The sequence below is a fragment of the Pholis gunnellus genome (genome assembly GCF_910591455.1).
Source record: "Pholis gunnellus genome assembly, chromosome: 2".
Taxonomy (NCBI): domain Eukaryota; kingdom Metazoa; phylum Chordata; class Actinopteri; order Perciformes; family Pholidae; genus Pholis; species Pholis gunnellus.
In genome coordinates this window covers 14,227,813-14,253,828 of record NC_136536.1, presented here as the reverse complement: position 1 = coordinate 14,253,828, position 26,016 = coordinate 14,227,813, and the positions used below count along the sequence as shown (strand labels likewise).

The 26,016-nt window shown below is 42.7% G+C and overlaps 1 protein-coding gene across 3 annotated transcripts; it reads left to right on the top strand.

Moving 5' to 3' along the window:
- Window positions 1-439: 439 nt before the first annotated feature.
- asb8 (ankyrin repeat and SOCS box containing 8) lies at window positions 440-24,052 on the top strand. 3 transcript variants are annotated; one of them, XM_079173022.1, is made up of 14 exons: window positions 440-574; window positions 1,518-1,694; window positions 1,787-1,891; window positions 12,051-12,122; window positions 15,419-15,515; window positions 15,718-15,830; window positions 16,155-16,319; window positions 16,418-16,566; window positions 17,554-17,647; window positions 17,745-17,864; window positions 19,821-19,970; window positions 20,268-20,456; window positions 20,846-20,951; window positions 21,068-24,052. In XM_079173022.1, exons 2-14 carry the CDS (start codon window positions 1,566-1,568, stop codon window positions 21,298-21,300), a joined length of 1,722 nt encoding a protein of 573 aa, XP_079029148.1. In that variant the 5' UTR covers window positions 440-574; window positions 1,518-1,565; the 3' UTR covers window positions 21,301-24,052. The 3 variants fall into 3 exon arrangements, with proteins under 3 accessions (XP_079029148.1, XP_079029147.1, XP_079029146.1); XM_079173020.1 differs by lacking the exons at window positions 440-574; window positions 1,518-1,694; window positions 1,787-1,891 and adding an exon at window positions 7,038-7,094; XM_079173021.1 differs by lacking the exons at window positions 12,051-12,122; window positions 15,419-15,515; window positions 15,718-15,830; ... (6 more) ...; window positions 20,846-20,951; window positions 21,068-24,052 and adding an exon at window positions 2,844-4,742.
- The last annotated feature ends 1,964 nt before the right edge of the window (window positions 24,053-26,016 follow it).

Genomic DNA, 26,016 nt, shown 5'->3' with positions numbered 1-26,016 from the left:
GCTGTAATGTGTACATTTAATATCTGACATTTTGTGTCCATATAGTCCCAAACCGAAATTTAAAACTAGACTTTGGGTCAAAATATGAACGTGTACAGTGTGTTTGTTCACCAGAGGCTGCCTGAACCTTAACATGGTCATGAACTGGAAACATTCACGGCATGTCTGTGGATGTCTGCTGCGGTGCAGCCACACAAGCCTATTTTGGGAAAGGCAGTGCCTCTTGGAAGACGTGCCTTCCTGTCAGACATCGTAAAAGCTGGTATTCAAAGAAAATATCAAGTTATGTGAAGTTATCGCAGAGTGAACTCACTGTCGGCTCAGCCCGGTGTTAATGTGTGTAACTGTTCCGATGCGAGGGTCCTGGGACAGAGGAAGTCGGATGTTGTACAAATTGTAAACTTGTGATTTGTGTCTATACAAAATGACTAGAATATAATGTAATTGAATACAGAGGACACGCTCGAGGCAGAGGGCGTGGCCGCGAGCGCTGACGCTTTGTGTTTAGGTCGAACAGCGCAGCAAACAGTCTGTCCGGTAATCTGTGAGACCTTCACACTGAGGACCAGGAACGGTACGTTGAGGAAGCCTCCTCGGTCATTCGTCGACGGTTGATACGATGATTATTTAAGAGCTCGTTCACAAGCATTTTCAGTGAATGTCACTCGATTTTGTTCGGCCCGAGTGTCGATCGTTCTTCGCTTCTCGACGCTAACGTTAGCGTTAGCTCGCTAGCTAAGCTAACTCGGTGCTAGCTGCCGGGTGAAAATGTAGCTATTTTTGTAGGTTTTTTATTTACTCTGATCAGCCCGTTAGAATCAAGCAGCTCTGGTGATTTGCAAAAATAAAAGTACTCTTTTATTGTTTTAGATGCACCACTTGGTGTAAAACGTGCATCACTGTTGTTTTTTTGTTACATTTAGTTGTGGAGTTCTTGTGAAGTGAGCTAACGTTAGCTGACAGTGACAGTCATATGTTTACGTGTAATGCTAGCTACTTACGGGAAGCACAAAGGGCCAATAAACGACTCTAATTTCAACCAAAGAACGGTCAAAATGTGGCAATCTATCATACATTTGTGTTGATTTTGTTTTTAAAACTACGTGACCGTCATCATGCATGACATTTTGAGCTTAAAATCAACAAGCAAGTAACTCGAAATCACGATCAGTGGCAATTTGACTTTATGACTTTTTTTAAAAGGTTGTTTTAATATATAGTTACATGATGATTAGGTCTGCTATGACGAGTTATATGTTATACTGGTGCGTCCAGTACAACATATAACTCGTCATAGCAGACCTAATCATCTAGTCAATGTCATTTTACATGACGTTAACTACAGTATTTACATATTTTTTGTCACAATAAAACACTTTGCCACAGATATCTCCATATGGGAAAGTCCCAAAAAAATAATAGATAAAAGTGAATTTTAAATTGACATTGTAATTTTGCTCTGTTAAGGCCCAGGGATCTCCATTGTGTCCTACAACTTGTTTAAAAATGTGTTTCAGTGTGCCCGAGTGTCACCCCGGCCTGGGTGCCATGGTCCTCCGTTACTCATGAGCTCTACTATGTGGTACATCATGCAAAGCATTCAAAGTAAATACTCCTTGTCTGAGCGGCTCATCCGCACCATCGCAGCCATTCGCTCATTCCCACACGACAACGTGGAGGATCTCATTCGTAAGGTAGGCCTCCTCTTCTTGTCCAACTTTAAATACATAGTACCCTGTTGTGTCATCAGTTATATTGACATCGTTTACCTCCCGTGTGCCCTAAGGGAGCTGATGTGAACCGGATGCATGGCACACTGAAGCCCCTGCACTGTGCCTGTATGGTCGCTGATGCTGACTGTGTAGAGCTGCTGCTGGAGAAGGGTGCAGAGGTATGACATGGATGACTCCTACACACTCAACCATTCCCCGCCGCACGCTACTGATTTTTGGATTTACTTTACTACCTTCCAGACAGCTACTTAATGAGTAATGCATCACATTGAACACAAATGCAAGTCTGAGCAGGAGCACATTTTATAACTCTTCCCCGTTGGTGGATTCAAGAACGCTTCGACATTTGAAAGTGAATAGTGGGTTGCTAAAACGCATTGTTGCTCAAATTAAAAAACAGAAGACAAACAGTAAACAAACATGGAACTGACGTAATGAGATAATTACAATTTAATTGTCATGAACAATAAAAGGTTACTCATGCTCATTGCATTGAAAAATACATTTTAGAAATGTGCCAGCAGAGTGCCCTGGCACGTGAATGGTTAGTTAGAGTGTATGCCACATCTTTTGGTACCTTTTGTTGCATGTTGTACTTCTCTCTCTCTCCGTGTTTCCTGGCTGCCTCCTCGCTCCTGGCTGTCACAATGAAGGCAAAAACAACAATTCAACAGCAACATGTCTCTTCAGAAACACCGTCCCTGTTACTTTAGATAATCACAGTCAACCGTTTTCATTGAGACTATTTGGTAAAAAGCAGTTCCAGCATATTTTTTGTCCAGTTTTCTTTTTGTGAACCAAACTTCTAACTCTCGCGCTCTGTTTTCGTGGTGTTCTAAGCAGCGCTACAACACTTTGAAATTGTCTTTTCCCGTCTGTGTGTTATTTTGGTGCCCAACTACCACACTCTCTGATCTATATTCCACTTCAGCTGCCCTTTGCACTGTGTGCCGCGGCACATACTTGGACCAAAACGTCAAGTGCACAGTTCATGCGCCTGAGACATAACACTTCGTGCTGCTCACAGTGCTTGCACGATTTGAAATATGGCCCAACGTTTTGTTAACTCCTTATCAGAACATTTCTCTTTTCATGACGTTTCCTCATCAGGTGAATGCTTTGGATGGCTATAACCGAACAGCACTGCACTATGCAGCAGAGAAGGACGAGGGCTGCGTGGAGCTGCTGTTGGAGTACGGGGCCCAGCCAAACGCCCTAGACGGAAACAAGGACACTCCACTTCACTGGGCCGCCTTCAAAGATAACCCAGAGTGTGTGAGGGCCCTGCTGGAGAGCGGGGCCAGTCCCAATGCCAGGGACTACAACAATGACACGCCTTTGAGCTGGGCAGCAATGAAGGGCAACCTGGAGAGCGTCAAAGTGCTATTAGACTACGGAGCCCAGGTCCACGTGACCAACCTGAAGGGCCAGACCCCTATCTCCCGACTGGTGGCCCTGTTGGCCCGAGGCCTGGGCACTGAGCAGGAGGAGGAGTGCTTGGACCTGCTGTGCCGGGCAGCGGGGCGGTTTGAGATCCGACGGGCCGATGGCACCCTTCCCAGGGAGCTGAGTAAGGATCCCCAGCTGCTGGCGAGGCTGACCAACATGGTGGCTCAGGCTCCCACGCTTCGCTCTCTGGCGCGCTGTGCCGTTCGCCAGAGTCTCGGAGTCCAGTTCCTCCCCACTGCTGTAAAAGAGCTTCCTTTACCAGAGACTATCAAAGACTATTTACTGCTGAGAGACTGAGGTGATGTAACCATCAGGGAGCTCTCGGGCCTCACCGGCTGATAATTGGACAGCTCATCACGCAGCATTTATTTGGCAAAGAAGTGTCTCCGTTGAATTATAGGATATTGTCTGACAGTGGCCCCCATTTATCAAACCCTGCAAATTTATGCCCCATGAGAGATGCACATACCTCTCCAAGTCTTTTTTTTAAATTTTTTATTATCTAGTGGTTGAACAACATCTAAATAAGCAGTCTGAAGTCTGATCAGTGTCCAGCTGTTCACAAAGAGCCAGTCCGTCTTTGACATTTTAAGTAGGGTTATTTTCATTCTTTTTTTTTGTATGCAAAATGTACAATAAGTATAAAGTATGCTACATTTGAATGCTTAAATGTAATGTCATTATGGTTTGTCACAGAGCATGAGGAAACTCTCTTAAATGTTGAGTTTGGTGGTAAAATGAGTCTATCCTCATTGTAAGATTAGATTTAAATGTATAATAGATTCATGAATAGCGGCTAACGTCTAATGATGCAGGCGGTCCGGTACTTCTGTCAGAGGATGCAGCTCCTGAAGTAGAGCTCAGGAACGGATTCTATGTCACGTATATGATCGTTGGAGTGGCCATCGTTCTCTCAATGACGTCCTAGTGAACTTGCAATGCAATAATCTTTGCAGTACCAAGGAAAAAACACCACTTTAATCAGGACCGAAAAGGCTGTGCCAGAAGGGAACAGTTGTATTTGTTATGTAGATGCAACCAAATGTTGCAGAATATTATCATTGGTTTCACAAAAATGTGCCGGGCGCACTAATCTTGCCTCTGAAAATGTTCCAGTGTTGATACAAGTTATGTCAACACGCCTGCTTACACATGTGATTTACCATTTATTTGGGCTTTATTTTAATGAAGGATGCCGTTGCCAAGAAGATTTTCTTTTTTTTTTACAATGGATCTTTTCAGTCTTAACTTTCCAAAGTTTTGGTTTTCACAGGAGCTCGCTGGTCTAACATTATCTTTTTTTCTAACATTTTAGCTTTAAATTCAATGTAGAAACATGAAATGAAATGATTACTAAGTTTTTGTCCTTTAAAGATTCACTAAATAAGCGTGTTTACGTTTGTTATGCCATCTGTCTGAAATCTAACCATTTCTGTGCTTGGTTTTGTTTTCTTCTTCTTCTGCCGCTGTAAGAGTTAACCCCTAAAGTAACGTCCCGTGTACTCCTGCAAAAGTGCTTTTTTTTTCTTTGTCAATGAAAGTAAATGCCTTTATATTCTATTTTCTTCTCTCCATTGTTCTTCACAGAATATTTAAACTCATGGAGTTGTTTAAACGGACCGCTGTAACACATTTACCAAATCATGATTAAACACGGCTCCGAAAGCTCCGCTGTAGTGTGCTATGAAACCCGACAGGAACACTCTGCCGTGTCATTTTCATATTTCTTTGTCTCTAATCAGATTGAGGTTTCATTTGCATAGTCCTTTTTGACTGCAGCAGGACGTAGCAGCAAAAGCCCAGGTGTTACTGAAAACATGAACAATGGCTCCATTATATTCAAGTGTCCCAATAAGTAAGCGACAGTGAACCAGTACATGCACAAACAGCAGGACCCTGAAACCAAACCTAAATGGAATTCAGCCATCGTGAATTTAGCTATTTATCCCGGTGGTTCTCCGGCGCCTTTAAATAAACTGAAGTTAAGTCTCTCTCTTGAATACCAAACCGATGATCAACGCTGCATTCATATTTAAAATGCACAAGTAATATACACCATTATCCGCTAGGTCAAAAACACGTACAACAGCATAAATATTAATAGAGAAAAGGCCAAGTTATGTGTCAAATTGCGACTACTTTGTTGGTGATTAGGGTTGAATGCAGCTGTAATCCGAAGCTGTACAGCATAATAACAGCTGGACTACACTGAATCACAGTCATTACAATCTGAGGGCCAGAAGAGCTCAACTATGAGAAACCACTTTATACATTTACAGTCGGGACTGTTGGAGCTGTTTCTACGATATTTTAACTCAAGACTTTATGTATCAACAAGGGTCGATGAATGACAGCTTAACAGGACTCTACAGTTATCTTGACACGGTTACAAATGTATTTGCTTTGTAAAAACTGTGGTGACTTTGCAAAACATTCAGATGAGAAGTAGCTTTACATTAATACAGAAGTTAACCTCAGCATATCCAGTTCTCAAATTATCCACTGGGGGTCTCTCTAGCCTTGTCTCTGAATTCACATTTATTGTCTTCTAAAACCGTCTCTGAATGAGTTTAGTGTGATTTGCAAATTAGAGGAAAATTGTGGCGTTACGTAACACTCGCTGTGGATTACATCAGATGCCTCGTCTTTAATTCATTATGCATTTCTTCAAGAGCTGATTTGGAACAATCTTAAATTCAACCATTTATAACATTTTGGCCTATTGTTTTAGGCTTGTACACCATGCTGCCTTTTACCGACACATCAGGACGTCCACTTCCATGAGAGAGAATAGGGTGAGAATATCAGGAAGGAAACCACAGTGAGAGGGGAAAAGACCCCCCTCATTTTAAATGTTCATATGTACAATAGTTTCAATTATTTGCTTTTATCATGTGAGTTATGACACATAACAGTCAACAAAACAAAGATTTGGAAATAATTTAAATCACAAGTTAGCCTTAAGAGGCTTTACAATCTGTACAGCATATGACACACTTTATTTAGATGAGGAAAAACTCCCTCAATGACAAGCTAAACTTCTAATGAGCTTCATAAGAAAAAGTTCCATATCAATATAAAGTATCTGAATCATGGACCACGTGTTCTTAAATGCACAGTCACACAAAAACACCACACACCCATCCAATTCATAGAGGTACTTTTGTAATTGGTGATTAACTATTAGGGGGGATTCTTTGATCATAAAAACAAATATACAGAATAATTACCCATTTGTCTTAAGTTAAATTATTCTACTTTATTAAAATGTATTAAAGGGCCTTATGCTGGACAGCGACTACCGCTATTTAATTAATTGTAATATAGCATGACATTAGTTATTTTGTATTTCATAGTGGACTTTTAAGTCACTTCAGTTTAGTCTTCAACTTATGTACTTTTCTACTTTTTATGTGTATGTGTGCCTTGATGCTTCCAATTCAGTATTGTCTGTTGTGTTTGTGTAAAGTGTCTGTTTAGTTTGTTAATCTCATGTATATTTGACGTTTTTTGACTTCTTAAATTCTGTGACTTGATTATGAATCTCAATGTTTACATAACATAATATACATTGATGGCTGCTCCCAAATATGGCGCCCTGATTGGTGGGTTAATAGTTTTAATAGAGTAGTTTAAGACAGGTCTACCACATGCTGAGGGCACAACTTGCTTATTTATATCCAGCGTCTACACTGACAGACGTAATGTGTTCCCGTGTATACATGCGACTTAAGTCCAACCTCAGGGACACTCGTCTGAAGACCAGAAGCTTCTCCTCTCAACGTCTGGATCCATTTCTTAACATATGGCGACGAGATCTGAGATGAAGTCTCGCGATAACTTCACGTCGAGGGGAGTGTCAAATTCCAAGGGAGAGGAGAGGAGAGGGGAGCCACAGAGAGGGGCGCAAGGGTGAGTTTGTAAACACTTTATTACGCTTTATATCCCCCATAGATAAGTCCACTATACTAAACAATGACAAAGTAGCGTCTGGCGCGCCAGTTTCGGTGTTTGTTGTCGCCAAAACTCTCCGCATATTTAATTGTCTGAACTGTTTCATTCGGACCCACTACTGTCTCGCTTTGCACTCAAGTGTCAGTCCGCTAACTTAACTTAACTGCTAACGTTGTCTGTTTTGGTGAATTTGACTGTTAACGCCTTTATAATAACGTTACACCGGTTCACTGCGGATATGACTACATTAATGTTGATGTATGTTCGTTGTCATCGTTGAAGCTGGTAGTAGCGCTGTTATTACACATCTTGAACGTGCCTTCGGCCTGTTGTTAACGTTAGCCACACCAGCTAGCCATTAGTTTTTCGTGGATACTAAAAGTTGATTTCGGGGTTTTAACCAATCAGATTCGTCTAACCAGTGTTATTGACAGGGTCCTAAGCCTCGCGTACGTTAGACTCTGTTGACTGACGCGCTTCACAGCCAATGGCTGAAGAGAAAAGGCGGTCTTGTTACGGGAAAAGGCGGGGCTAAGGCTACCAGACGGTAATGAAGGCTGAAAAAGACTAAACTTTTTTTTCAGGTCAGTCGGCGTGGTATGGAAGAAGGAACTAAAGTTTTCAGAACTTTTGAATTCGTGTTTGACATCGCCCTCTTTCTTAAATGGCCGAAACCACACGAAAAACATTTGCCTTGCCTGTTTTTTTGGCGGCACAATAAGCGGTGATGATAATCTGGGTCTGGGCAAGAGGAGCCACTAAAAGAAGCCAAAGTCTCTCGTAATAATGATATCCATAGTATTGCAATTTGAGCTGTTGAACGCCCCCAGGATCCGCATCCCCATGCATGTCAACACCTTCATTAGGAATGTAGGTCATGTTTTTGGCAGAGTTGTACCTCATTCCATCACATAGAGTTACACCAGAGAAAACTGCAGCCTTCTTTAGTCCAACCAAGCATCTTGACCCACTCTTAGTAATTATATAAGTTTTCATTTTTTATGCAACAGAAATGTTCCTTGCTGCAACTTAAACAAGATCACTCTGTTACACATATGGTGAATGTATTTTGGAAAATATATGTATAGCATGTATGCATATATGTAATTTGTGCCTTTGGCTGAGATGCCAGTGATTTGAAGTGTGTCCATTTTACTGTTGGTTTCTTGATTCAGTGTTAGATTTACAGTGTTGTAGAGGATTGAGCATGAAGGGTTTAGTTAAATTAATGTCTGCACCAGAGGCTGAGCAGGCTTCAGACACCAAACATCAAGTGACACCGTCTTTCTCTTTTGAATTAGAGCCAAAACCTCTCGGCAAGTGTTTATAAAAGTTGCAGACCAGGAATAATTTCAGCACGGTGTTTTTGATTTAATTTTAGAAAACAGCTCTGGCTCGGTCCATCGTGTGTTTTCCTGCATTGTCTGCTTGCTCCACATGGATTTAGCTTCAAGGCCTTGTTAGTTATGCAGACAAAGATATAGAATTTCATTTGTTCCATTTACCAAATCTCGGGTTCACTCTGCTGACATAAATACATATCGGCTGTTGCACACGTCCAGCTACAGCCGAGATCTCCGGAGCACACAGCCCCCATTTACAGGACCAAACATGTGATCCAGCAAATATCCTAGATCCTTCAATTGATCGATCACTGACTGACTTTTTTTGCTATTTCACCATTTCGCTCTCTACCTCCCCCTCCTTTTTTTTTTTTTTTCTTTTTGTGGGGTCTCCCCTACCCTCTGGCAATTCAAGCCTCAGATTCCAGAGTTATGGCTGCAGTACGAGCTATTAATACGGTTTGTTTAGTCAGTTTCCTAGCAGGCTGCATCAAACACTAGATGGCTGTGGCTGATTATAGCTGCGACTCATTCCCCTACACCTGCTGAGTCGGAGAAATCCAAGTTAACGGTGGGACTTTGGCAGCAGCTCAATGAGAGGCACAGGAATTAGGACACTTTGACTTGCTTGCATGTCACCTTGGATGAAAGGACGCAAAATAGGTGAACTTGATATCCATGTCTGTAATGAATATCAATGATGTGCATCACTAATGTTACTAGCAGACTGATTTATTATGTCTTGCAGAGTTTAAGTCTGAGTGTAGTAAAACCTTATACTGTCAACTCATTAATTACCTTCAGAGTTTATTCTCAGTGAGACGCTACTGACAGTCAAAGCCGTAAATTACCAGAGAAATGTCCTTCTGTATTCATGTGAATTCAGCGCATGATTACAGATAGCGCTGCAGTTTTTGAAGATTTCATTCAAGATAGATGGACTTACCACGAAGCCAAGCAATAGATGCTGAAGAAAAGATTCAACCCATCAGTTTTAATCAGGGTGAAGAGATTGATCGGGGCAGCTATATGAAAACAAATGGTATTTTCCACAACCGTCGTCTGAAATATATGGTGGACTTCCCACCAAATCAAATCCCACTTTTTTCGTGTTTGCGCCCACCAGCCAAGTTAATGTCTAGCATGTCGTTAGTAAGATGTAAACTCTGAAATCTGTTCCCACTCCTCACGCCAGATGTGTCCACTTCCCCACACACGGTCCACACCCTCGGTATAACGAGCTAGACGGAGCATCTCGTTTGCAGACACATCTCTGCCCAAATAGACTCAGCGGATTGGGAACACTCTGCGAGGGCCCTGTCACCAACCTGTTGCCTTTCTCCAGAGCATGGGAGGTCTGGAAGAAAATCAGACTGCTCCTCTTTATCGGCCGTCTGATCTGCACAGAGAGGGTCGAAGACTGAGAGACACAACGGTTGGGCCTGTTGCTGCTCTGGCGTCATGGGAGAGCGTTGCATTTTCGGCGCACGGCTTCAGTAATCATGTGTTGGCTCAGGGGCAGCTGTCCTCGGCGAAGGGAGGAAGGAGGAAAATATACTGACTTCAGCACTGGGAAAACTTTCAGACATTTATGCCTCGCCAACATAATGAATAATCTGTCCCACTCAATAATGTGAGGCTACACGCTCAATCCGTGTAGTAGGTACAACAGAGGTTAATGCGGTCTGTGACTCAGCTACAATACTAAACACGTTAAAACCGACGTCGCCTTCCAGTTCGTGGAATAGCAGTGTGAAATTTGATGTAATCAATGTGATTACGCAAGCTTAAAAACAAGTCAGAACAACACAGAAGTTCAGCTGCTGTCGTATCGTCATCGGCAAAGTTAAAGTTTAGGAAGCTGATCACACCAGACATCTAAGACGTGAATCTTGAGGGGGTAGTCTTAAATTATCAAGGTAGAACACCATCCTGCTCATCGGCTCATGAATGTGTTTTAGAGAAACCTTTAGGAGTATTGCAGTAGTCAGTGGCTTTTGTTTAAAGGTTTCTACGTATAAAGGTGCAATGCATGTTGGTAGTTGTAGACAGTCTTGTGTAATGCTGCCAGAAGTCACTGTGGGCAGGTTGAGAGTGCTAAAACATTAATGATCAACCTTCAATTCCCTGATTTAAATTCATTGACCAAAGTATGTTGTCTAAACTTCACAGTTTGTCTTCACATGGAGTGTTGTTCAGGGTAGTTTGGTGAAGGGAGGGGTGTGTGTGTGTGTGTGTGTGTGTGTGTGTATGTGTGTGTGTATGTGTGGAGACAGCTGATAGAAGCAGTGAGCCTCCCACAGCTTTAGTTTATGTCACTTCAGCTTCAGACACAACAGGAGGAGAAACCAAACATGAGTGTATTTAACTCTTAGCATTACTCGAGGAGAATGTGGTGTTTGCTGTGTAGTCCTGTGGAAAGCTTTGGAAGTGCATCTGTTATTACAGTGTTAACAATTAGCACCCTAATGACATCGTCCATGTTATGTTTTTATACCATAGGGCTGGAAAATTGAGTTCATTTATTGAATTACTGATATATTGTATCTACCAAAATGTACTCTCAATGCAGTTTCCAAAGAAGAAATGTAAAGAATTCTATATACTGAAAATCAGAATAACGACCAGTCACACAGTTATTAGCCCAAAGTCCCGGATCTGAAAGTGAAAGTGATCATACTGTAATGAATCAGGACGAATCAGAAGACAGCATGACAAGGGAATCTAATGTAGGGGATGTATTTGAAAATGATTATCATCACATTGATCATTTTAGATATGACTTTTATTATGGTAAAGCTTTGTGATCAAACCGTTCAGCCCTATTAGAGCAGCAGTGTTATTACGCATGATTAGACGTTAGATATACATCAATATAATATTGTTTGAATGACATAACTCATTATATTATTCAAAGTTCAGTAATAAACAATACATAAAATAATAGCAATAGTTTAGAGGTTAGTCTAGACTGAACACAAATACCTCTCTCTATTCATAATTCTCCACTCATAACGTTTTGGTCTCCATCAGTAACTTTGCACCTCAACACAGGAAACGCTTGTATTTAATAAGAAAAACAAGTACAAGTGAGGTACACGGTCAGCCCATTTCAATATATCTGTGCTGTGGAGTCGCGTGAGAGTTCACACAAGGAGGCTGGAGATGACGGGTGAATGAGGGGTGCAAGAAGGTAACATGTTGCGAGGTGCTACAGAGGTGAGGAGAGGGAGTGGTGATGGGAGAAGGAGGGATTGGGAGTGAGGGAAAATGAGACAGAAGGAGAGGGGAGGGGTCTTTGTGTGAACGGTAGCCGTCGTTCTCTCTCGTGTGAGCGGCTTCTCATTCGCCAACCAGAAGCCCCCCCTGTGTGAAGGAAGTATCACCAGGGAAACTTGGTCTCGCCGCCTCTGTGCATGTTTTCCTCCTTTGCCAGGGTTATTTTTAAACGGCATTCAGCTTCCTGCTCAGACTAAAGACTACAAGCCACAGCATCCCCGTGTTGTTATTTTCAGGACTTCGCGAATCGAGAAAAGCAGCAGCAATGTTCTCCTCTTCTCCTCTCCCACAGTTACACTGCAAGCTCTTCGCAAAAATGGGGGACGACCGACCTTTTGTGTGCAGTGCTCCTGGCTGTGGACAGGTAAGTCTTACCCCTCCTTGTCCTGGCTTCCAGGTGTGTGCATGTGTGTGATGCTGTGGGATATTGTTGTCCACATTAGCACTCTCCAGCAGCTGACTGCAACTAATCACAATTGAATGCATTGTACTTCTAAAATTATTTAAAGGAGAAAAGTTATAGTACCTCAAAAGGCACTTGATTTGCCTGGAATAAAACTTAAAAAATCCCAGAAAAGACTTCAGATAGCGTTCTAGCTAGCACGCTGTGTTGTGAGACAATGCTGTCTCCTTCAACAGTGACTCAGTGGAAGCTCCAGTGAGTAATCACTTATTCTTTCGACCTGTCGCTGTTGACTTCTAGCGCCTGCAGACACAGGTTTGAGCCGTGGCCGTGACTCAGCTGAGTGCCAATAGTGCTCTCACATGCCAGTAGCGTGGTGCATCGTCTGAGCGTGGCCTTATATCATAGCAAATAAAATAAAAAAAGTGTGTTCTAGGACTCGTGATTATTCAACAAAGGAAACGTCATGTCTCGTGTGCTGAATGATCTGTCTGGTCCTGTGTTCAGCTGGGTGTGATATCCTCTGATTAATTCTCCTGGGCTCTGGAGGAAGAAAGTGTTTTATGTGGTTTAAGAAACATTTGGGATTCATAAGCCGTCTTCCATTCTCTGATCAGAAGCGATCTGTTGTACATGGGATTTGCGGTTTGAACAACAGGCATGTAAAGCAGCGAAACGTGTGTGTGTGTCGGATGAATAAATGATTATTTTCATCTCGGAACATTATGGACAGCTAGGGACTCATTCACTAAACATTCTAAATGTCCACTGACATGTTTATGTGATGTATAAATGCTCTGCATATTTCATTGGTAGATATTATTAATTTAGTTGTCAGTTAAAACAACAGAATCACATCGGAGCTTCTCGAGGCAAAGGGACGTTGATGACAGTGCAGGACTCTGGCTGTGGCATAGATGTCACAGCAGTCTTGTTGGCAAACAGTTGCCTGTTTACATAGAGCAACATAATCATTCATTTGGAGTCAAAAAGCTGCAAACTGCAGCTGAAATCAGGGTTGACGAGAGCAATAGGGACTGAACCAACAAGCGAGCCGCTTCATAACACACGCCAGAGCTCCAGACTAACTTTTGCACTGGTGGCACATGCTTTCGTTGTTTCCTTTTTTTGGTACAACATGGTATTAATCAATGACCTTTGCCTACAATACACTGCATAGCTTTACCACAGCCCCAGGTTCTACATTAGCCATTGTGGTTGAAAGTGCTACTTTTCTTTTTATTGTTTCCAAGAGTTCTACGCTTCTCTCTCTCTCTCTCTCTCTCTCTCTCTCTCTCTCTCTCTCTCTCTCTCTCTCTCTCTCACTGTCTCTCTCTCTCTCTGTCTCTCTCTCTGTCTCTCTGTCTCTCTCTCTCTCTGTCTGTCTCTCTCTCTCTCTCTCTCTCTCTCTCTCTCTCTCTCTCTCTCTCTCTCGACTCAACCGGTCAAGGCAGATGGCCTTCAACGCCCGGTTGTGTTAAAGGGGAGTTTATCTTTGTGCTTCCTCATGGTGGAATGTTGGGACTTTGTACATTAAAGAGTATGGTCTAGACCGGCTCTGCATATAAAAGTGTTATTAGATAGCTTCTGTTGTGATTTTGCGCTCCACAAAAATGTAATTGACTTGACTTATGTACACGCACTCTACGTAGGGCGGGAGCACCAATGATAATGATCATTATGCACTTAAATAAACACGACAACGTGAAATTTGAACTTGCACAGGTCGCAGCATGAAGCCCTGGTCAAACATACATTTTGATCCCTGGGAAACGTACATCTATTGATTAGTGCAGCTGTAAATATTGTCTAGACACAAGCTATCCAACTAGAAACGGACTTGAATGGAAAACAAGTTATTTACATCAGTAACTATCTGATCAGAGAAATAACAAACGCATTTGATTAAAATCCTTTAGTACTTGACAGTTTTCAATACCCAGTCTTACATATTATACCAGCTTAAGTATCATTGCACAAATCCTTATGAAGCTGAGACACGTGCTGCTTTTCTATTCATCATCTTTGATGATATTTATTTGTGTACATCATGTCCCTATGCTGTGTTGCTCCTGCCCTTTACAAGCAACAGTTGTCTACCAGGAAAGTCTGAATCATGCCCATAATAGAACACGGATGACTGACTCCTGGCTTTGCTTCGGGTTTTCCATTTACCAAGTTAACAACAAACAACAACAACAACAACAGCAACTGCTCCCCCATTTTATAATATAATACCCAGCATCTACTTTGTGGGGAGGGGAAATCCCAACTGCCTGCTATCTCCAACTAATCTTCCTACAGGAAGATTAGTTGCAGATAGTTTCCTCTGCAAGATCCAGCCGCCTTGTTCAGAGGAAAGAGACAAATGAGACATGTAGTTGTATTGGTGAAGCTAAAAATAAGCCCCCTGACACTTGACTGTGTTTCCACTTCACTCTCTCACGTATGAACTCGCAACTGCAAACGCAACTCCCAAAATAGGCTGCGGCGAACGGTGAATAGGCCGGTACCAGAGCTAAGATTATTCCTCCTACGTCTGTGACTGATGCACCTCCGCCACTTCTCCAAAGAAGAAGCGCCGCATCTCAGCCGATGGCTGCCGGAGCTCTCTTCAGAAGGTCCGGTCTGCCCGAGTGCCAGAGCTCCTGTAGCTGCCACTGTGGATACCTGACAGCAAATAGCACACAGGAAGGAACATAGTCGAGCTTCATTGGTTTTTTAACACACACTAGTTTGACAACAATGTTTTCTAACATTTGCATTGATAGCATCTGATGTGACGTGTCAGCTTATTTGCTTTTGCTATTTTTGCCATAGCGCTGGTTTTCAGACCTCATCAATTCGTAGATATTTTCAACCATTGGGTGTCTTGCCGTTCATTTTCATTGCTGTTAAAATAATATTTTATTCGTCATGCAAGCGCTTTTTCGTTTCTAGATGATTCTAGTTTGTGTAGAGATATTTGAGCCCATGTCCTGCAGCTATAATGGGCCCATTCAGGGATTTTAGACATAAGGAACTGAACACCACCAAGACAGTGCTCTTCATGGTCTGCAAAGTGTGTGCAGTGTCGGCTGCATGTGTCTCTCCAACAGATTATCTGTCTGTGATTATCGCAATTACGCAATATGATATCTGGGTTAATGTTATGTAGGCTGTTTCCTCAAGCCACCAGAACAGGTAGACCATTACCCGGCGGCCACTTTGTATAATGTGCTTATCTTTCCTCTCTTCTTCTTGTCCACTTGTTCCAGAGGTTTACCAACGTGGACCACTTGGCTGTACACAAACACAAGCATGAGATGACACTGAAATTTGGACCAGCCAGGACTGACTCTGTAATTATTGCAGGTACTGTTTCACCGTCTAAACAAAACCACAGCATTGCTCTACCTCTTTGTTAAATATCCCCCCTCCCTGACTGTGTATGCATAGCTCAACATCAGTGTCTATTAGCACCGCTCCAAAGACACATTTGATGGGTTTCTATATTTAATGCCGCGTGTGAAAGCGATACTTTGAATAATTACCTCTGTTCGTTCCCTTTTGCCAGACCAGACACCTACTCCCACCCGCTTCCTAAAGAACTGCGAGGAGGTCGGTCTGTTCAACGAGCTGGCCAGCTCCTTCGAACAAGACGAAGAGGAGAAGAGAGCAAAGAACTCTGTAAGAAAGCCAATGTTTGAATATGTGTTGATGCCTTTGTGTGTTATTGTTGTTATTATTATTAATAACAGAAACCAACGGAATCTCCTACAAGACTCCCACATTGTGAAAAATAACGTTTTACTTCCTTCTTTCTTTCCTCAAATGTTGAAGTGAAAAATGATTGCACAAAATAGTGTTAACTGATTCTGTGGTTGTTTGGTTTATGTGCTAAATACCAGCCTACATTCTCAATGTAATGTCGTCTGTTATCTTTGATAAGTCATGCTAACTCACTGTCTCTCTCTCTCTCTCTCTCTCTCTCTCTTCCTCTGTGCTCCTCAGCTCCCTGCTCCCAACGCTGTGGCTGTGGACATGAGCATGCAGACGGCATCCGACGTGAAGGTGAAAGAAGAGGAACCTGTAGAGGTCGACTCCTCGCCTCCAAGCAGCCCTGAATCCTACTCTGGAGATTCGGACAGCTACTACGAGCCCCTGGTTAAAGGAAAGGTAGGACAGAACGGGAGGAGGGGGGGGGGGATTACATGAGTGTGTAGAGAACAGGGCGGATCCTTAACGGTGTACTCACCCCACTGCTCTTCTCCAAGGACACGCCACCCAGAAGTTCGGCCCCCACCCCGACTATTGTGCGTCCAGGTTCCCTCCCACTACACTTGGGCTTCGATGCCTTTCAGCCCACCATGCCGTCACCCACCTCTGTCATCACACAGGCACCACCTTCCAATCGAACTCTGGGGTGAGTAAAGTCCTTCTACTGACTTCTGAGAACCACAGATATTTTCAGATTAGACACTGGGTCGGCAACAGCTATGCAGGCGTTCTATATATTCCACCAAAATCCCTGTTTGAAAAGTAATAGCTTTGTGAATACTTGTACACTACAAAAGGTCAGACGTCTTATATTTATATTAATCTAAACAGCATGTTGCCGATTGATAACTCGGATCTTGAAAGCAAATACACTGATGGTGTAATATCCTTGAAATGTCTCATGCTGTGCTAATCTCAGCTAAACACAGAGAATAAACAATTTAAGATCTTTAATAAAACCTATTACACTCCACATAGACTGCGCAAAATGTCCCAGAAAGCTTCTACCGATTAAATGTAAAACCTGTGATGGAGATTTACCTCATATGCTTCGGAGTTGCTCTTATCTGGAACAATTTTGAAAATATGTCATTAGAATAACTTCAGATGTTGTGAAAAAAAACTAAATTTCATCTGACCGTAGACTCCGGATCTTAGGAGACAGACAAGGACTTAATGTGAACCATAATAACAAATACTTCATGTTACTCCCGGGGACAGCTGGGAAATGTATTCTACTAAACTGGAAATCTGAACTTCCACTGCCCTTCACAGAGGCAGTGGTCAAAGGAATGTTTGTCTTTCTTTGTAATCGTTTATTGAAATGACTATTTTGCTTCAGTAGAACAAACACATACACATTTAGTGTAGTCCACATTTCCCATATTCTCTTATCTGCTGGTCCCAACAATATGTTGAACCGCCACTTTGTTGTGAGTGAACCCTTCAAACCCAGAAAGCCACCACACTTCCATCTTTATTTATTTTATCTAAGTGTGTATTTTGTGGGGTTGAAGTGGATCATTTTCCCCCAAAAGGTGATAGTTGCTTTGTCATAAAAACTTTGTCATATAAAATTGTTATTCATACAAACGTGACTGAACTTCCTGTTCCTGCCTGTCTGCCTGTCTAGCTCACCAACCAGCCACTACCCCATGATGATGCTTCCCTCTGGTCAGGCAGTGCCTGTGCTCCCTGGTCCAGTACAGATACCCTCCGTCATAAATGTAAGGCACACCCACAGTCTAAATATGTCCCGTGTCAATTTTATAACTAAGAAAGTTGTGAAAACGTGTGTATTTGTGCATCCTATCTGGTCTCCAGCTGGCCCGAACCATGAGCATGGTACCCAACATTCCTGGAATCCCCGGTCCTCCTCTGGGAGGCAGCAGCAGCGGCTCGAACTCCCCTTCTGGCTACAGCATCCACTCAGAGGCCAAGATGGTCAGCACCAGATTAGCGCTCTATTTTTATCTCTTTATCTGTTCCGTTTGTCTCCACCTTCACCCTCCAGCCTTCCTCGGCACTGACTTAGTTTGTTCGTCATATGACTTCTTACTGCAGTTACTTGTTTATGGAACCCTTAAGGCCCACCAAGCCAACATCAAAAGAACTAGCAGCGACCGCGGCTGACTGTTGCGTCGCATCACGTGGCCGGTTTCTTGGCCAAAAAGTAGCACTTGAACACACCGCAGAGCCCACAGCCAACGGCCAATTAGCGCGTATGTTCTGCTCTGCTCTATGGATGTATAAAAAGGAAATAAGGAAGGAAAATAACTCTGGATTCGGCATTAGGTGCTTTTTACCTTTATGACCTAATGATTTAAATAAGAGCTATTCAAGTGATCGCACTGAGAAGTTGACTCACCAAATACAAGTTATGATTCACAGACGTCTCTTTCAAAATGTAAGTCGATGGGAAAAAGTCTTTTTGGGCCCAATGGCATCACGTGACTGACCCTGAAATTGTAATTTTGTTTGGCCTTCAAAGGCGCTCTTCCTTGGGGCTTGTTCTGCGCCGGCGTCGGAGGAAATCACTCCATGCTAGCAGGTGGCGGTAGTCTGTATTCGTCATTCATGAAGGGCAAATGGAAGCCTTAGGACAGCAGATACACAATCAGTTGTTGTGATACCTACAGTACATGAAACTAAGCAGAGGTTGCCTTCCATCTTCACGCTTTTTTTCCTCACCTCCGTTTCTCTACTTGTGCACTGATTTGCTTCAGCTGAATACCTAACCGAAGTGTTTTTTTCTCGCCGACGGGCTCCACCGCAAATTCAACGTGCTGAATCGTCCAATAAGCTGCAGAGTAGGGTCAACTAGTGCCAACAGAGCGGGACATCCTGCAAAAACTAGGGCCACAGATGCTCACCAACGGTTCGTCATTCGCCAACGGCTGACCGGCTCCCTGCTGTTTCAGGGCCTTTACACCACAACACAACACAATCTTTACTGATTTATGGATACTGCATAGTACACACAGAGCTTTATGTTTAGATGCTTCAACTGTAGTCATTGTTCACAATGACTACACAACATACACAAATTACCCTCTTGCTTGTTTTGTTGGTGTGCAAACTGTTTTTGGGGCACCGTCACACACATGGATATGGGTTCACTCAACCACTGTCCCCGTAATAATAAACAGACTAGATTTTGGACACGTGCAGGGACAATCATTTTTGCTTGTAAAAATGTGGCTCATTACATCATTTGATTGTTTTCAGAAAATAGTATACATGCCATAATTACTAGTTTTTGAGTTTCTGAGGGCACTATATAGTGCATACATGTACACACTCTGAAACATAAATAAAGTAGCGTACAGTAGATTTAATGAACCATTCATGAAGGAGTGATTTCAGACAGCTTTGGTTGTCAAACTGCTGCTGTGTACTTAAAGCTACTACGAGGAACTTTAGCTTTGGGTTGATTTTGGCAAGAAATAGACAATCTTCTTTCAGATGGTCACGTCTACTTATGTAGGTCATACGGTGTCAACAGTATTAATTTGACGCTGTCTCATAACCAGTTAAAATGTCCTCACAGTAACTTTAAATACGCTGGTGACCAGTTGTACGCCTTCGCTGCCACAATCAGTTATTTTCTAACCCTTACTTCCAGCTGGGTAAACCACCATATCAGTAATCAACATCATCTTTAGTCGGCTCACATCAGCTACTAATCCTACAGAGTTGAACTTGCAAACTTAAAAAATAAGAACTGTGTGACACTGTCAGGTCAGCACGGGCACACGGCTCTGCAGAGTTAACGCTCCTTTTTACATTCATGCCCCAAGAGAAGCAGGTATTTCTTGAGGCAAAGTGCAGTAAAACCGGGTGCTTATTTTAATATGGTCTTAAAAACTGAGATCTTGTCATGTCGTTGTTTTCCTGCAGCGTCTGAAGGCAGCACTGTCCCAGCAGAGCCCGTCAGGATACAACATGGGCTTCATGGCCATGGGCGGCAGCCCCATGGTGCCTCAGAGGGCAGAGCAGAGCCAGCTGCTGGTCCAACATCCAGATGCTCCGTCACCTGCACAACCTCAGGTATACCGGACTGTAATGTGACTGTCAGGTCCAAGAACAATGTTACTTAAATCTGGAAACTCCACCCAAAGTAACTGAGCTGAACCATGTTTGATGTTTGGCATATCAACTGTTTTAGTTCCAAGAAAAACCGGGCTGTACTTCTTGTAGTGAGATGACTATAATGTGCTCTGACTAAAATAATGAAGCTATGACTCAAACTTCCCTTTTTCTTTCTCGTCTTTCTTTCTTCCGCTCCCCTCCCCCTGTCTCTCTGTTTCCTTCTCCCCCCCCCCCCTGACCCTGCTCTCCCTCTAGGTATCTCCAGCACAGCCTACAGGTGGGCGGCGGCGGCGGACGGCAGAAGATGACCCAGATGAGCGAAGGCAGCGGTTCCTCGAGAGGAATCGGGCCGCCGCATCGCGCTGCAGACAGAAACGCAAACACTGGGTCAGCTCTCTGGAGAAGAAGGCCGAGGAGCTCTGCACCATGAACGTCTCGCTGTCGGTGAGTGGGCCTCGAGTGAGTGGGCGGGGATGAAATGAGACCTGTGGGAGGCCTGTGTTGGTTTGTGCATAGAGTTGACAGGCTTTCCTGTTGAAGTGTGTGAGGTGTTTTCCATCAGTTTCAGGCAGAAAGGGGATATTTGACAAATTAATTTACAGGATTTTTGACCACTTCTCCACTGCCAGCTGTACTGTAGTGGAAACCAAACTCTTTAAACATAAAAAATCCATTAGGGAAGTAAATGTTTGCACAGTCTCTCTGTTTTGCATGACATGACCCAGTGTTGGGGATCATTTCTTTCTTTTGGGTGTACTGTAAGTCTACCTATGCTATGAATTTTCTATGAACTATTGAAAAGTGTTGTAAGTCCTTATTTTCTTATCCTTTAGAATGAAGTGTCTCTGTTGCGGAACGAGGTGGCTCATTTAAAGCAGCTGCTGCTAGCCCACAAGGACTGTCCTGTGACCAACCTACAGAAGAGGACGGCCTACTTAGGTGAACCTTTTTAAAATGATGCCATGTTACTCCTGTGGTAGCCTCCTAAAAGTGAAATGCTTTCGCCAGTTGAAGTATAAATCTGTCCTTGTGTCGTCTTCTTCTTTTCTGTGCAGCTGCAGAAGAGAGCATGAGAGACCCCTCCGAGCCTACAGGCTCCCCTGCCCCGGTGATCCAGCACAGCTCCTTGGCACACAGCCCCTCCGCAGGGCACAACGGCCTGAGCTCAAGGGCAGCAGCTGAGGCCATGGCTATGTCAGTGCTGGCAGGAATGGGCCAGCAGCAGAGGGCTGAGAGTGGACCCTCTCACATTATCATGGCTGCACAGTCTCAATCTGCTGCCAGATGATGAGCGATGCCACCACCACCACCACCACTGCCCAGACTTGGCTCACAATCATCACCCAGGGATAAAAAAGAGCAGCGGAACCCCCCCCACCCCTCTCCTACCTTTCCCCCGACGTAGATGTCCAAATCTTCCCCTTTGCCCTTTCGCTGTGCTCCTCTGCTCTCTCTGACCCTCTTGTGGAGCCACCGAGCTGTGGCCTGAAGCTCAGCAGCAGCCTTCTGAGAATGGACTGAGACTTTTGAGAGAGCTTCCTGTTCACTTTGCCATAGACTACAGGGGCTGGACTCCAACCTCCCATCCTCGTCTCCCCTACTCTGTGCTTCCCCGCTCATCTCCCTTCACTCTCCACTGGACTGTAGGACCGCGTTGCTCCGAGTGTATGCCGCCATGAACTTCCCGCGTGGACACAGCTTCTAACACGCTAGGTGTTGCATAAAACATTCTCGATCAAATCAGATACCAAACAACGCACACGGGGCTTCACGCTGTCTTCAGCAGGGAATTGTGCCTCGTGCTCCTCCACCTGTTAGCCATGCACACACCCACACATGCCATCACAGCAGACGTCCCTGTACAGCCTCGGCTCCAAAATGCAGTGGTTGTCTAGACGTCGGGGACTCGGATCTCAAATACTCCCTCGAACCTTTTGTAAATGGTTCCACCAAAAGGTGATCTCAACATGGACCCGAAAAAACCTTACCTCAATTACTCCCCTTTAGGACAAAAATGAATAAATTGTGTGTGTGATAAGCTCTGTGCGTATATATTTATGTACATCACAACATAGCGGTGTGCCTAGTCCTGAACAGATGCGTTGATAGCTGGGTTGTTAGCATGTGACTATTAGGGTGTTATGTTCTTGATACAGCTATGTGCAGCTCTATACTTTCTTGTTATTAATTGGCACATTGTCCCAGATTAGTCCACAGAACCAGAACCAAAAGGATTGACATTAGTTTGTTTCAGCAACAGTTTTTTTCAACCTCTCCCCTCCTCCTTACGTTCCCCCTAAAGCAGACAGTTGTGCTGTTTATTGGTTTGTGAGTGGATGCCTTTTCCATTTTCTATGAAGCTATTCTCGTGACTGTGTTTCTCCGTGTGGGCCCTGGACTTACTGTAACTGTTATTTTCACACTTCTCAGGATGGTTTGCACATCCTTGCTGCTCGTTGGAAGTGCGATGAACCCAGTCACCCTGCTCTCTACCAAACCTAAACTAAGCCATACTGACCACAAATCAGATATCTCAATCTCCAAAGACCACCTTGTACCTGTTCTGGGGGACAGGAAGTAAATCGCCTTACTGTTATTTTGTGACTCAGACGTCATGGTGACAAAATCGACAGTACATCCCTGCTTGTTACTTGCACTTACACTCAGTCTCACATACGATGTCTGATGGTTTTGCCTTAAGATCACATTGGTGCCTCCGATAACACCGAAAGAACACGCAGATTTGCTCTATGTGAAAAACAATGGAGCTTTAAAACATGTATTTGTATCAATTTGTCAATTTCATCAAATAAAGATCTATCGACGAGGAACATGATTTACTCATTGGAGTCCTCACAGCCTTTTAAAATGAATGGTTCATTGAACCACAGCCTCTGTTCAGTGACGTTAAACGATGCGATGCCTGCCTGTCATCTGGTGGAGAGATACAGCAAAGACATCTTCACTGAGGGAGAAACCAGTTCAGACGTCTTCTGACTGTTAATGAATAGTTCTTTATAAATCCCACCAACATATTTTACCACAATATTTTTTCATAAACTCTTAAACAAGCAGTTTGCTTTCCTTGTTTTTCTTCCTGTATGTCTTTTTCTTTCCCTTTGTGTCTGATACGATTCATATATTTGCAAGATGTGATATTTTAAAAAACAAGATACCTGTCCATTAACAGGAGGGCATGTCGTTATGCACTAAAAATAATGCAAGTTTATTGTTGCTTTGTACTTCTGTTCTGTTCATTTACAGTTTTTTACAGTTATCTTTGTCAGAGGTATCAGATCCTCTTAAAAAAAGTCATATTTCTCCTTTCTGTACTGTACTCATTAATGGGACTGTGCCCAGCAACTTTAAAACCTTCCACCTCTGACTGAACCTTTAGTCCTGCAGTCCCATGGGAGACCCCGACATGTTGTTGTGCTCCACAGCTGGCCCTATATCTGGCTGGCAGTCCCTTATAGACGATTGTTCATCTGAAATGAAAAGTCAAACCCTATTTAGCTTCCATGTAATTCATGTTCTTGGCACCGTTTGTGTCATTTCTTGTTTTCTTGTGTTTTGTGCTATTTTCAGCACCATACAACTCTTGTCATAACGCTTCTGATTGTACTGATGAATATAGAAACTCATTTCTTTAACACAGAGATTTATTTTTTGTTTGTTTGGTTTTCTACAGAAAAAAACATCATTAGTCCTCTTTCAAAACGTGATTTTGTTATATCTTTAAAGATGAATTTGGTCGTGTCTTTTGACTGTCCTTCTAACTTATTTTTTAATTGGTCAACTAACAAAGTCTTTTGGCATATTGTTGTGAAAAGAGCAATTTAAAGAAACATACAATGTGAAAGTTGCATAGTATATTAATGGTTTTTCACACTCCCATTGTTGGACTGATAATTTCAAAAATTGTCCTTGTACTGTACATATCTGTACTATATGAATATATTTACTTTTCCATGCATGTCCAAGTGGAATACTATGAACACTTACAGTGCTGCAGTTTTAATTAAAGAAACTACATACTTAATGAACATTTACAAAGTTTGGTTTGTTTTCTCTAAATTTGCTGTAATCTCACATAACAGCTGGAGAAATGCAGTTTTTGATTGAAGTGCTGTATGTTGGGACTCTGTACTGTCTGCTCTGTTCACAGCTGTCTGTACCCAGTGTTCATGGACTTTCATGATTATATTGTGACTGATGACTACGTAGAGAGGAGCAAAATGACTCAGTATAAGTACTATGGTTCCTTTACTGTAATATTTCTTGTAGTTTTAAAGTACACTGTGAAGCAGGGCCGTAGCTAATATGAGGACACAGAGGTCATGTCTTCTGTATGTTTCTGGTACTTTGGGGTTTGTAGCAGCCTGAGGTTATATTCTACAATTAACAACGTACACCTTATCATATATAGACTCATTCTAGTTGTTGTTTTGTAAACTCAAAGTGTTTAAATTGGACAACTTCTTGACCGACAGATCAAATGATTCAGTATCTACTTTAAAGGTAAAATATTGTAAAAAGTGAGTTTTTCTCGCTTCCTCAGGTCTAAGTGTTTTATAAATACCATGAAAGTATTCAAACACTCAATCCATGAATCTCACACCGCCCGTATTCAGAGATGGTGCCTTTAAACGAGTTCTAATGCCACAACTATACAAGTAGGAGCGTCCCCAACTAATTACGTACGTAGTCTAAGCTTTGTGTATCTACAGAAAAATAGTATCAACAACGTTATTGTCTGAGATACATGTTAGCCTACTATCGCTTGTTGTTTCTGAATAATGGACAGCACTGTTGTGTGTGTAGTTTTTGACTGACACGTAGCGGAGATCAATTGTCTTTCTTGTCCGGCTTGCTTTTCGTGGTTGTAAATAGAACATTTGGTGCTAAATTCATTGTAGCAAACTGACAGAAAAACGTTCATACATTCAAACTGTATCTAGGATAATAACGTAGATAGAACTCTGAAATAGCCATGTTTTTTATGAATGATGAATGATCCTTTATTTCATAACCACATTTCCCCTCACTGCAACGATTGGACAGTGAGATCGGTAGTTGAATCAGGCTCCTTACGTCGAATCGACACATATTCGACTATTCGGGGTCACCCCTGTTTACAATATCGACAAGATGTAAACATGGACCCCAGGGTGAATACAAGTATGAGAAAAATGACGAGTTAGTGGTGTGTATTCAGAGGCTGGACTCTTGACTCAGTATTTTTTATATCCTTGCTATGGCCCTGCTTTTAAGTTGATGTTTTTATACTGCACTCAAGTCACAGAAGTGACACAGGGGCCTACAATTATGCTGTTATGTCAAGTTTGCTTTGAAGCTTGTTGTCCTTATAAGACAATGTCCATGTTTCTTATGAGGACAACACGATCGTAACTTTTTGTAAGCAGCCCTTAATTGCAGAGGAAGTGGTTGGAAGGGTGTGTTTATTTTTTATAATGGCCAGAGTCACGATGCCACACTGGCCTTTTGCAAGTATTTTTTCATGAATTTAGGTACAATTTAAAGTACTTCATCTCAAGTAGGACCAGGGTCAGATTGAGTCTTTAAGTGTCCATAACAGTCTAATAGAGCTGAAACAATTAGTTATTATTATTATTTGCCAACTACTGTTTTGTGCTATTAATCAAAGTACCACACAGGGAACCTGGTACCGTTTGGGGCCCCTGGGCAGTTTCCTAATTCCTGATCCAGGTTTAAGTAAAATATTCTGGTAGTTTTTCCACCCTTGCTAGTTGAAAAGGTGAAAACTCTTTACACACACTTTTATTATCTTGCCAAATAATTAAGTTTAACTTGTTTCTGTGTGTGAACCCACAGGGATTCCCTGAAGGGGCCCAAGATTACATGAAGACATTGTGCAGCGTTATTTAAGTAAAAAGTGCGTGTGTGCGTGTGTGTTTCTGCCAGTGAGACGCCAGGGGGAGCAACAGTTTCGGCGTGTGTGTTTTTTCTCTGGGACGCAGTG

Excerpts from the sequence above, each read along its gene's own strand:
- asb8 (XM_079173022.1), top strand. The coding sequence starts at position 1,566 with ATGAGCTCTACTATGTGGTACATCATGCAAAGCATTCAAAGTAAATAC. Across the intron at positions 12,123-15,418 it reads GTGCTCCTGGCTGTGGACAG|AGGTTTACCAACGTGGACCA; the intron begins GTAAGTCTTACC and ends CACTTGTTCCAG. Across the intron at positions 16,567-17,553 it reads CCTTCCAATCGAACTCTGGG|CTCACCAACCAGCCACTACC; the intron begins GTGAGTAAAGTC and ends CTGCCTGTCTAG.